The sequence below is a fragment of the Schistocerca americana genome, chromosome 1 (assembly GCF_021461395.2).
Source record: "Schistocerca americana isolate TAMUIC-IGC-003095 chromosome 1, iqSchAmer2.1, whole genome shotgun sequence".
In the NCBI taxonomy this organism is placed as follows: Eukaryota; Metazoa; Arthropoda; class Insecta; order Orthoptera; family Acrididae; genus Schistocerca; species Schistocerca americana.
Window position 1 is genome coordinate 1,002,603,549 of NC_060119.1, and position 12,715 is coordinate 1,002,616,263.

The following is a 12,715-nucleotide window of genomic DNA, read 5'->3' on the forward strand; positions in this document are numbered from 1 at the left end:
GGCTGTACAACTGGGGTGAGTGCTAGGGAGTCTCTCTAGACTAGACATGCCGTGTGGCGGCGCTCGGTCTGCAATCACTGATAGTGGCGACATGCGGGTCCGGCATATACTAACGTACAGCGGCCAATATAAAGGCTACCACCTAGCAAGTGCGGTGTCTGGCGATGACACCACAGACTCAAACTGGGGAAAATGAAATTTATGGCACAACTTGTCTAAAAGAAGGGATGAGCTGTCAGAACACATCCTTAGGCATCAATCAATCACCAATTTAGTAATGGAGCAAAGAGTGGGGGCTAAGAACAGTACTGGGCTGACACAGACTGACATACTACCATATACTGGAGACATCACCTTTAGAGATGGACGAGACATGAGACATCAGCGATTGTGGACAGAGTAGACGCTTCAGCAACAATAGTGTTTATACATATACATGAGCACTAATAAGCTAAGTGATTCCACAAAAACACCTTGGCATCTCATCCATGCAAAATGAATGATGCAAAAAGTGATACATAGTGCAGCAAAGCCCTTCACAAAAACAAAAGCTTCCGAGTACTCAGAAACTAGTAGATCAGACAAACCTGAGGACATAATATAAATACACTGATGAGGAATTCTGTGTCAACGTGAAGGTTACTGCCACAAAAATACTAGAGTTAAAATACAAACTCATCCATCGGGCAATATCACCAGCAAAACTGACCGAGCATATAAAAAATTTGAAAATGAAAATCGTAGGCTCAGCAAGGAAAATAAAGACAAGACAGTCTGGTCATTCACTAGTGTGGCAGCCACTGCTCCATTCACTTAAGTGGCCACCACAAAATCAAAGACTGAAAGTGCACAAGCCAAGCAATGTAGCACACTATTCACCAAATCTAGGAACAAAAAAAGATGCAAAGGAAATACACATGCATCTCATAGGGCTAATTGATCTGAAGGGGGGGGGGGGGGGGGGGGGAGAGAGAGAGAGATCAGAACTGAGAAAACGAAGATGGCAAACAATATACTCATATCTGAAACAGAAAAGGAAAGTAGGAAGCTGACAAAAATTTCAGAGCTAAAAAAAGATAAATAGAACTTGAAGATAACTATAGATAGCGAGCGGTTCTTACAAGAAACACAAGTCAAATTTAAAACAGAGCCGCGAGGGAAGCTGACAGTAAAATATGTACTGCAGGTAAATCCAAAGGTCAGTGCGCAGTAGGTTACACGGAAGAGAATATACATTGGGTTTTAGTCAATCAGGGTGCAGGACTACCTTGTTGTCATCAAATGCTACAACTGTCATGACTATGGACATACTGCAAAAAACCATAAAGAAAAGGAACTGATACCCTGAAGGAAAAAAGGAAGGAAGATTGGGTTCAAAGTCCCATCCACATTGAAGTCATTAGAGACTGAGCATGAGCTCGGATTGTGTCAAGATGGGGAAGGAAATCAGGTGTGCCCTTTCAAAGCAACCATCCCTGCATTTGCGTGGAGCAATTTAGTGAATTCATACTCTAAGCACTATGGCACTTAACATCTAAGGTCATCAGTCCACTAGACTAGAACTACTTAAACCTAACTAACCTAAGGACATCACACACATCCATGCCTGAGGCAGGATTCGAACCTGCGACCGTAGCAGCAACGCGGTTCTGGACTGAAGTGCCTAGAACCGCTCGGCCACAGTGGCTGGCAAGGGGGTATAAAAGTCCAGCCCCACAGTCATTCAGATGCAAAGCGAGGCAGATGAGGAGATATTATCATAGATCCTTAGGGGAAACAGAATGTCAAAGACGGCTTTCTATCGAGTAGTTAAGCAACAATATGAAGAACTGTTACACCAAACCAGAGTAGAAAAATGGGAGGCATACATAAAGCACCAAATGGTAACAGAAATAGGAGGTTTTCCAGACAAACTTCCAACAAACAAGGTTTGATTACCCACTGTATTATTAAGATTGAGGTACTCCGATGGCATGATGATGACAGACTGGTAGACACCAGAGGAGTGCCTAATGAGATTGCCATGCAATATGATGATGAAAGACACAGAGTACCATCAGTATCTTCGCTCTGAGTACTAAGCATCATGTGAACAATAGAATTGAGATTCCATTTGTCCAGGAAGAAGTGAGCTCGGAAATAATGAAGTTAAAGAAGAAGAAAGCACTTTGGCCAGTTAGAATTATAACAGATTGTTGCAACAGCTAGTAAACCAAATTGTCTCATACCTAACAATGCTGCTAAATGAGAGTCTTTTGCAGGGACGGGTGCCCAGAACATGCGAAATCTCAAATATCATTATACTAAAAAAGGGGGTACAATAAAGACTCACAAGAACTGAAATCTTACAGGCTGATTGTCTGCTGAATGCCCTAGCCAAAGTACAGGAAAATTTTGTGTGCCGCCGCCCGAGGTATCACAGATGGGTAACTGGCATGAGCCCCCAGCAATACTGTTTCAAGAAAGGGAAACCCACTAAGGATGCAGTAGATCACACAATGCATACTTTGAACACATCAAATGACATGTATTCACTGTAGTCATAATGACTGAAACAGTTGGGGAATTCGATAACATATGGTGGCCCGCACTGTTCAAAAGACCGAGACAGATGGACTGTCTCAGGAATTTCTGTAACAGCTTATGAGATTACTGCACAGACAGGCAGTTGAAACTGGAACGTTCCGGAAAGAAAACTGCGAAAAACATCACCAAAGGCTGCCCACAGGGCTCTGTTTGTGGTCCATAATTCTGGGATATTGGCATAGAGCTTTCACTGAATCAGCTGTAGATTATGACACACACTAGAGGCTGCATAGCCTATGCAGACAATATACTAATTATAGTATCTGACAACATAAGAGCTAAATTAGGGGAAAATAGTGGGGGAAGTTCTTGCATAACTTTGCAATTGGTGTGCACAAAATAAATTAACAGCAACAGCACACAAAACAGTTTATATATATTATCATGATAAAGAGATCACACAATCAGACTAAATGGCAGTTCTAAGAAGAGAAAACAAGTTTATAGGTACCTAGGTACGAGCATTGACAAAATCCAAACAAACAGAAATTGTTTGCCAGATAGGCATTAAAATGAACAAAATAGCAACAATGGCCAAAGAAGCTTCCAGCTGTCTCTAAGTGCAAAAAGAACGTACCAAAATGCAATCTTAATCACTATTGTGGGATGTGGTTGAACATTTGGGGCTCATACAGCCATAAATCAAGAAGGTTGAATATGATGACTTTAGAAGAGATAATAGACACAAAAGCTGCATAAAATAACAAAATAAAGGCATGCATTGATAGAGAAAGGCAGGAAATCTGGGACAGGGCAGAAACAGAAAGGAGAACCTACCTGTTCCTTCCTAATGTTAAAGAAAAATCAATAATGTCATACTTCCTTCTGATCAAGGAAGCTACATAGAACCATTCAGGCCATGGTACACACCCCAGATACTTGATAAAAATATGACAGCATACCACAGATACTTGTGAATGTGGAGTAATCAGTACACAGGGATCACATTGTCCGGTAGTGTGCCGTTAGCCAACATGTTACACACCAACATAGGGATGTCTTTGGTAATACACCTGTGCATAACATAATACAGAATGTAGAGCTTTGGCACAAGCTGAAATTGCTGATAGCTTTCAAGCTGTAAGCCCACATGGCTGAGAGACAGCCAAGAAGAGGCCAGGAGCTTTGGCACAAGCTGAAATTGCTGACAGCTTACAAGCTACAAGCCCACACAGCTGAGAGACAGCCAAGAAGAGGCCATACATCATGATAACGAGATGTAATGCCAGAGATGATCCATCTCAACAACCTTCCAGAGGCAGCCAGGAAATAAACCTCGAGAAGAACGAGGAAGGATTTCCTGATATCCTGCAGCTACCTCCCAATCCTTTCAACCTTGAGTAGAACTGCAGTACAACTCCTGTGAACCCTGAGTTGCACCTCAGCATGCCAGAGGCAAACTACCCAGACAAATGAGGAAATCTAGGTTTTTTTCTGGAATGTAGTGAGATGTTATGTGATGGTCTAGAATTTTGACTTACAAAATTTGTGATTTCAAACAAGGGGAAGTTCAGATTGGAAAACAGCCATGTCATATACCAGCTCTGCTGCAAGCATTGCACACCTTTTTACACCAGTATGACTGCCAACCAGATGTACACCAGGATAAATGGCCACCGCCATTTTTTAAATTTTTTTTTATTTTTTAAGTAGATACTTTTGTGTGATTTTTTAATTAAACACGGAATTGCTTAGTAATTCTAACTTGTCTCCATCATTTGGTCTGTTTTGCTCCTAGATAACAGACTAAAAGAAAATAACAAATAAAAAATAATCCACTTATTTCTGAAAAGTCTGGATGTGGTATGACAATATCAGTCATAAGCAAAGGTGCTGTTTTTGCTACCTCCAGTTCTTCTATGTAGTTCACCTCGCCCTGAACAAATTTGGAGGAGCCATGATTCAGCAACTGTATACACTATTAGGATTAGGTTCAAGAAACAAAAACTGGCCTACAATGCACAAATGACAAGCTTCTTAATACCAATTGGACACATTCAAAGCCTTTTAGTTACAAGTCAGGCATAATATGAATTGAAACAACCTGTTAGTTTCCACTCTATCAAAGTATATACCTATGGCACTAGTCCAGATTTAAACTTTTTTTCTGAGCAAAGTTACCGCTAAATGACAAATAACCTTGCTTGTATTCTGAACTTTGACCTCGTCGACAAATTAATTCTGTCTCCATGGTCAACAAATCTCTCTGTGGCCAGCTGTGCAATAGTCCTGACTTCTGCAACACCAATACAAATATATCTGAATGTAAGGAATCTGTGTAACGCAATACTCCTGTCACTATTGCCCACAAATTTAACAAATCTTTAAGCAAAGAGACAATAAATACATTTCATGAGCCACTTGGATTGGAATAAACGAATCAGCATCTCCACAATGGCTATTACCTTTTACTGAACGTATGTCCACCGAATGTATATATGTTGACCAAAACATCTGTTTAGCTTGTTTTGCAATTTTAAGTATATGTCATTGTCTTATTACCCACAGAGAAATGTTGATATACTCTGCATACCGCTACACCTTGATTTCTTATGGTATAATCTTTTGAGGTTGTGCAATTAACCTCACGGAAAGTATTTGTTCTATAAGAATGAACAATTAAAAAATTAAACATAACACACACTTCCAAAATTCAAGATGTGAAATTACTTTTCTTGCGGATTCTACATTTCTCTGTCTAGCCTCCTCAGTCCTCATGTAGCATATAAGCTATATCCAATCTCTCCCCCCCCCCCCCTCACACACACACACACACACACACACACACACACACACACACACACAGCTCAGACTAATAACTAAACTTACTGTGCCTGTTAGCAGCTTGTACTTTACGCTATGTGCTTTCTGTGCAACACTTGTTTGTTTTCATTTCTGCAATTTCCCAGCAAGTTTCTGCATCTGATGGAAGAAACCTGTTTTTTGCAGTGTTAGCGTGGCTTTGAGAAATAAAGGTAATACCTACTTGTTTTTCGTAATTATGAAGCAGAAGGTGTTAAGAATAAGATGTAATAAGTTAATGTATCTTATATTACTTTTATTTCCTCACAACAATGTGGCGATACATACTTTCAAAGCAACACTAGGTCTGCATTCAACAATAACCCGTAATTTCACATTCAGATGAGAGAATACAAGAGGAACGAGAGAGTGAAGAAGAAGAAGAGGAGGAATGTGTTGACAAAGACAATGCAAGGAAATGCTCCAGTAGACAAAGCCTTTGCCACCACCAACAGCAATGTTGTTCCATGCCATCTACCTGAGATGAAGAATAAAATGCAGGAAGTTGTTTCACATGTGTGTTTCCTGGACATAGGAGTTTCACATTTGCGCAGATTGCTGAATACCAAATATGTCACTGTTTTGCAGAAAAATGTCATAGAAAAATTGTAGAATGGACAATATACTTAGTGATTTCAAAAAATAAGTTATGCTTGTCTTCCCAAGCTAATATCACTGCGTAACAAGAGTTGTGCGTTGTTAGATGAGATGTTCTGCTTTTCCTGCATGCACAATGCCATATGGACAACAGATGCATCACAGTGTGGGAAATAAACAGCACAGCAACAGGAAACATGCTCCATAGTCGAAGTAAGAGGGGCAGTACAATTTTTGTGGGTAAAGTATCTAAATTGCACAGATTCCCCATAAATTTCTGGTGGGGTAATGGACCAAATGCAATGTCCCATAGAGCTGTAGGGAAATGGTGCCAATAATTCGATCAAAGCCACACAGAAATGGGAAATGTTCAAGAAGCTGGTAGCCATCACTGAGAAACTGAGCAATTGGTACAACGTTCAGACCATTGCTTATACACACTTGGTGACTATGTTGAAAAATAATGTTGTGTATCTGTGTCACTTGTGTGTGTAGTGCAGCATTCAATGAAAGTTACATGACCTGCAATGGTAGCGTGTAACTTACTTTTTGAAGTCCCCTGCTGTGAAAAGTGTTTAGATTGTATTTTCAGATATAATCAAGTAACATTTTGCAGTACTTACATAAATCATATTTATCAGTCATCAGTTTATAAATAAAATCCATCGAAGGAATCCCTGAAAACATGCCACTGCTAGCATGAAAAATGTATTCTAATCCTGATTTACCATATCTGCTGCATGCCCTAATATTTGGGTGAACCACAATTTTTTTTTTAATTCAGTACTTTAGTCTTATTTTGCCACAGAACAACGAACTGGCCACCAATATAAACTTTGCGCTCAAACAAATCTAAGCTCAAGACTGCGGGGGCTAGGCCACGACAATTTTACACATGAAAGCTCCTGTACTAACTGACCAAGTTTGAACGCCAAGCTCTGCTCCCTTTTTTCTTGTAAGTACCATAACTGTTAAGAAGTGATTTCAGTTCTCTCGAGCACACTTAAACTAAAACACACAACTACTTCCCTTATAAACTTTTATCACACTCTTACCTCAAGTGTAATCGAGTTACACACTTCTGTATATATAGTTCTTTTGTTCTTAATTTTTACAGTATAGCACATTTTCTTTGGCGTCTTTTCTGAGGTTCTGGTCGTAATACAGCACGGACTGCCTCATCAAATACCTGCGGACAGCATGTCATGAATTAGTAAAATATGTATGAGTTATTCTAGCAATACTAAGTGTATCAGGAAAGGGTATATACTGATTTTTAGTTGTATGATAATGAATTTCATGTATCGATATATAAGATTATCACTGCAAAAATTTGCAGTGCTGGATGCACATGTACAAGGTACCTGCACAAATATTTGAGGACTTACAAGCAAGGTGGTTGTAAGCTCCCCTGAAAATGTATAACTATAAACAATGAGTAATACTATTAACAGTAAAATGTGGCTAAGAAATAAAGTGTGTACATGCAGTGCCCTCTGAATTCCTTATTTCCTAATCCAAAGAAAACTCACTGTTTTATGTCTGATAACTTCTGGTTCCCTTATAAATCATTCCAGCATTAGAGTTTTAACATAATGTCAAAACATGGAAAACTTCAATGCAATTCTTAACACTGATGTTTCTCTTCACCTTTATATTAAGCAGTAGTCAATTACAGAAACTTCTTTTCTACATTTCATACCACATGCATTCATCTGTCTGTCGGCATTGTCATCTTTACAGCTTAATCCATCAGATGTCATAATGTAAAGAAAAATACCATGATATGTATTAGTGTTATGAAAAGGCATGAAACTCATACAGAAATACAGCAAAATCATGGTAATTTGTCCCGCCATCATTAGCATAACTTCAGTAAAATTTCATTTCTGTGGTTATAAAAGTGCTACATTGTCTTCACAAATTTTCAGATCCACTTAGAACATTCTAACCTTCATGTATGAGGCACAGCATTTCATTTAAATAGTGAGTTACATGTTTCATAATGAGTAATACATCGATTATTTAACTGAGAAAACAATCAATTATTGACAAAATTGTCCCCTCCTTCATCAAAGATACCAACCATTTCCTAGAACATCTGAAATCCGGGCCTGTCCCACTCCCACCACACACCTTGCTTGTCACCATTGATGCAACCTCCATCTACACCAACATCCCCCACATACATGGTCTGTCTGCTGCTGAACATTTTCTCAGTCAGTGCCCAATTGATTCCAAACCAACAACGTCATTCCTACTTACATTAATCAACTTTATACTTACCAACAACTACTTCACCTTTGAGGGGCAGACATACAAACAGATCAGGGGTACGGCCATGGGAACCAGGATGGCTCCTTTCTATGCCAGCCTTTTCATGGGTTGCTTGGAGGGGGCATTCCTGGGATCTATAAGTCTTCAGCCCCTGGTCTGATTTAAATACACTGATGAAATCTTTACCACATGGATTCATGGTGAGGCTGACCTGCTAAAATTCCTGCAAACTCTGAATACCCTCTCCCAATTAAATTTCCCATGGTCCTATTTCGAATTCCATGCCACTTTCCTTGATGTTGATCTCATCCTCACCAAAGGCCAGCTACATACTTCCGTCCACATTAAACCTACCAACAAACAACAATATTTACATTTTGACAATTGCCATTCTTTCCATGTTAAACGTTCCCTCCATATAGCCTTGGCATCAGAGGAAAATGTATTTGTTCAGAAGCAGACTCTTTACTGTAATTCACCACCATTCTCATCTCAGCCTTCAGCCTTCACTGCACATAATTACCCAACCATCCTAGTTAAAAAGTAAATTTCCTGGGCCATCACATCCAATCCTGGTACTGCTGATCCCGCCAAAAAATAACTTCGGAGCACACCATTGGTGACTCAGTATTATCCTGGTCTGGAATATGTTAATCAGCTACTTCGACAGGGGTATGACTTCCTAAAATCATGCCCTGAAATGAGATCCATTCTATCTGAAATTTTCCTCACCATATCTAGAAAATCTTTCCACTGCCCTCCCAATCTCCGCAATATTCTTGTAACACCCTATGATCCTTCTGCACCCATCTCCCTACCACATGGCTCCTACCCCTGTGACCGTCCCCACTACAAGACTTGCCTATGCCCCTCGTACCACCTCCTATGATAGCCCTGTAACTGGCAAAACATATACTATCAAAGGGAGAGCCACCTGCGAAACTACATGTCTTATATCAGCTGTTATGTAAACACTGTTTGGTCTTCTACATCGGCATGACTACCACCAAATTATTAATTAGGATGATGAGCATAGGCAGAGGTGTATACTGGCAACTCACAATATCCTGCTGCAGAGCATGCTCTGCAACATGACATTCATGACCTTGGTGCCTGTTTCACCACATGCGCCATCTGGATTCTTCCCTGACACAAGTTTCTCATAACCCCACAGTGGGAACTAGCACTACACCATGTACTTAGTTCTAGCCATCCACCTGGCCTTAATTTACATTATGTTTTTCTGTTTCAGCATTTCTTCACTGTTACTGCTCTTTGCTTAACTCCGTTTTAGTTTTCTACATCTTTCATTGTCTTTCCCATCTATCTTTTTTCAACGTCCCCCTCCCACCTCAGGTCACATACAATGCACTTAGCTTTTCACTCTTATTAACTCATGCATGATATTTAAGTAGTAATCTCTGTCTGCATATTACCCTATCTTCCACCTTTAATCTCTCAGGTTTTCAAATCTCGTCTGATGCAGTTTCCAGCAATCAGTCTTTCCTTCTCATTCTGTACAGTAAGTCTCCCCTGACCCACAGTTCTGGGTGACCTTCCCGAAATCTATCCATTTTCCTAGATCTCTCCAGTCCTTTTCCTTCACTCCTCTTCCTTCCCCTTCATCCCTTCTGCCTGAAGAAGGAGCCACTGGCTCCAAAAGCAGTGAATTACAAACATCTTTTATGTGTGTGCGTTCTGCCGCTGCTTGGTGAGTAGATTTTATCTATCAAATTAAATAATTATATTGTGAAAAGGAAAGTTGCTGCTCACCATACAGCGGAGATGCTGGGTCACAAACAGGCACAACAACAAGACTGTCACAAATAAAGCTTTTGGCCAGTAAGCCCTTCGTGATGATTAGACGACAAACACACTCAAGCAAACGCAACTCACGCACACATGACTTCAGTCTTTTTGCTTGCCTATCTGCGACTCAGCATCTCCGCTATATGGTGAGTGGTAACATTCCTTTTCATAATATTGTTACAGTCCATCATGGATTTTCAACTGTTCAATTACATAATTATTTAACTGAGATTCATACATGTGAAAAATATATATTTAAGGGAGCACAGGTGCCCTAAATTACTCTGATTAATTTTACAGCTACAGTAAATATTATAGTAAGCCAAATAATAAGAATCTTTACTCTCTTCATACACTTTGGAACATATTTTCCAGAATAAACACCCTTCTTATGAGTCATTCTAAATTGTACATTACTGCAAGCTGTTTGACAAACTGAAACCCAATCAATCAATTTCTCTGCCATAATTTCTTTTGAAACAATAAATTAGTAATAACCTACTTTCAAAACATGATACACATAGCCAGTCATCAACAAGTAATATAAATCCAACGACTGCCCTTGAAAAGTTACAGATCCACACAATGTGGGTCTCACCTGGCTAATGTACAGCTAAATCGCAAACATACATTTAAATTATCAGTTGCAAATAAATAATAACAAAATTATCATATTCTGTGTAGTCCTTAGACTAAATGTTTTATATTATAGCATAAAAATCTATAGCAAAAATATTGAAAATGAAACTACAATCAAATACAGACAAGACCAATTTTCTACTTACCTGTTAGAGACAAGCACAAAAACTCACAAAAGTTGACAGAAGTCGTTGACTTTGCAAAACTACTTTTTCATCTGATAAGGAAGGAAAGTCCCCCCATGAACCATGGACCTTGCCGTTGGTGGGGAGGCTTGTGTGCCTTAGAGATTTGTGGTGCAACCACAAAAGAGGGGTTTTTCTGTTGAGAGGCCAGACAAACATATAGTTCCTGATGAGGGGTAGCAGCCTTTTCAGTAGTTGCAGGGGCAACAGCCTGGATGATTGACTGATCTGGCTTTGTAACATTAACCAAAATGGCCTTGCTGCACTGGTACTATGAACGGCTGAAAGCAAGGGGAAACTACAGCCGTAATTTTTCCTGCGGACATGCAGCTTTACCGTATGGTTAAATGATGACGGCGTCCTCTTGGATAAAATATTCCGGAGGTAAAATAGTCCCACATTCGGATCTCTAGGCGGGTACTATTCAAGAGAACATCGTTATCAGGAGAAAGAACACTGGCGTTCTATGTATCGGAGCGTTGAATGTCAGATCCCTTAATCGGGCAGGTAGGTTAGAAAATTTAAAAATGGGAATGGATAGTTTAAAGCTAGATATAGTGGGAATTAGTAAAGTTCAGTGGCAGGAGGAACAAGACTTCTGGTCAGGTGAATACAGGGCTATAAATACAAAATCAAATAGCGGTAATGCAGGAGTGGGTTTAATAATGAATAAAAAACTAGGAGGGCGGGTAAGTTACTACGAACAGCATAGTGAACGCATTATTGTAGCCAAAACAGACATGAAGCCAACGCCTACCACAGTAAGACAAGTTTATATGCCAACTAGCTCCGCAGATGATGAAGAGATTGAAGAAATGTATGATGAGATAAAAGAAATTATTCAGATGGTTAAGGGAGATGAAAATTTAATAGTCATGGGAGACTGGAATTCGACAGTAGGGGAGGGAAGAGAAGGAAAAGTAGTAGGTGAGTATGGAAAGGGGGTAAGGAATGAAAGAGGAAGCCACCTGGTAGAATTTTGCACAGAGCATAATTCAATCATAGCTAACACTTGGTTTAAGAATCATGAAAGAAGGTTGTATACATGTGTTGCGGCCACATGTAGTAAGCGTTGCTTCACGCAGTAGAGAATGACAAAACAGAGGCACGCTGGCAACCGAGGCGTTGCGAAGTAAGCATGCACAGATAGCCTTGCTGACAGCAGCACTCTACCAACAGACTGACGCAAGGATGCAAACAGACCAAGCGCCGAGCGAAGCCTGGAGAGTGCTGAGTAAGGGGAAGTGAGGCTAGCACGCTAAGTTACGCTGCAATATACTGCGGGAGTAATAACAAAAAGCTACCACCAAGGGTAATAAACGTCGTCCTGCCGGATATAAATAGTGGAGCACAGGCAACAACAGACGGAAGCCAGTAGGAAGCACTTCGAATCTGAGGACGGACATAGTCCGTGTCCGAATGTTCAATCTTCGTAGGCGACGATTCCGGAAGTCTGTTCCAGCTCACAGGAGTCATCAGTTCACCGCCAGACGTCAACTTCAGCTCTGGAGGTCGGCCCAAGTTCGGTCGGCACCATGGCTGACAAACTATGGCGATAACTTCCAGTAGGACCGGCTGCAGTGCGGTCTTGGTCATAGGCGCCGCCGGGGACTGACGCCCGGACTTCACGGCAACCCGGCCCCACGGCAAGTGGTCCGTCCATGGTGGGACCTTGCAGACAGCGCGACTGATGGCTTCCCAGCCGCCGGTGCAGCAGGTGTCGGCAGCTGACCTCACGGTGACGCGGCTCCGTGAGCGTGCCCGTACTGGGGCGCTGAGTTCATCTCAAACACAGGGCAGCAGAGCACTGCTGGCCTGAG

General features: G+C 40.8%; 1 protein-coding gene across 1 annotated transcript in view; it reads right to left on the reverse strand.

The window, feature by feature from the left end:
• The window catches only part of LOC124616056 (ras-related C3 botulinum toxin substrate 1), a 131,981-nt gene that overhangs the window by 14,676 nt on the left and 104,590 nt on the right, over window positions 1–12,715 (reverse strand). Inside the window, exon 6 of the mRNA XM_047144292.1 lies at window positions 7,041–7,174. Coding sequence (XP_047000248.1) covers window positions 7,097–7,174 — 78 coding nt within the window. The 3' untranslated portion in view covers window positions 7,041–7,096. The remainder of the gene's footprint in view (window positions 1–7,040; window positions 7,175–12,715) is intronic.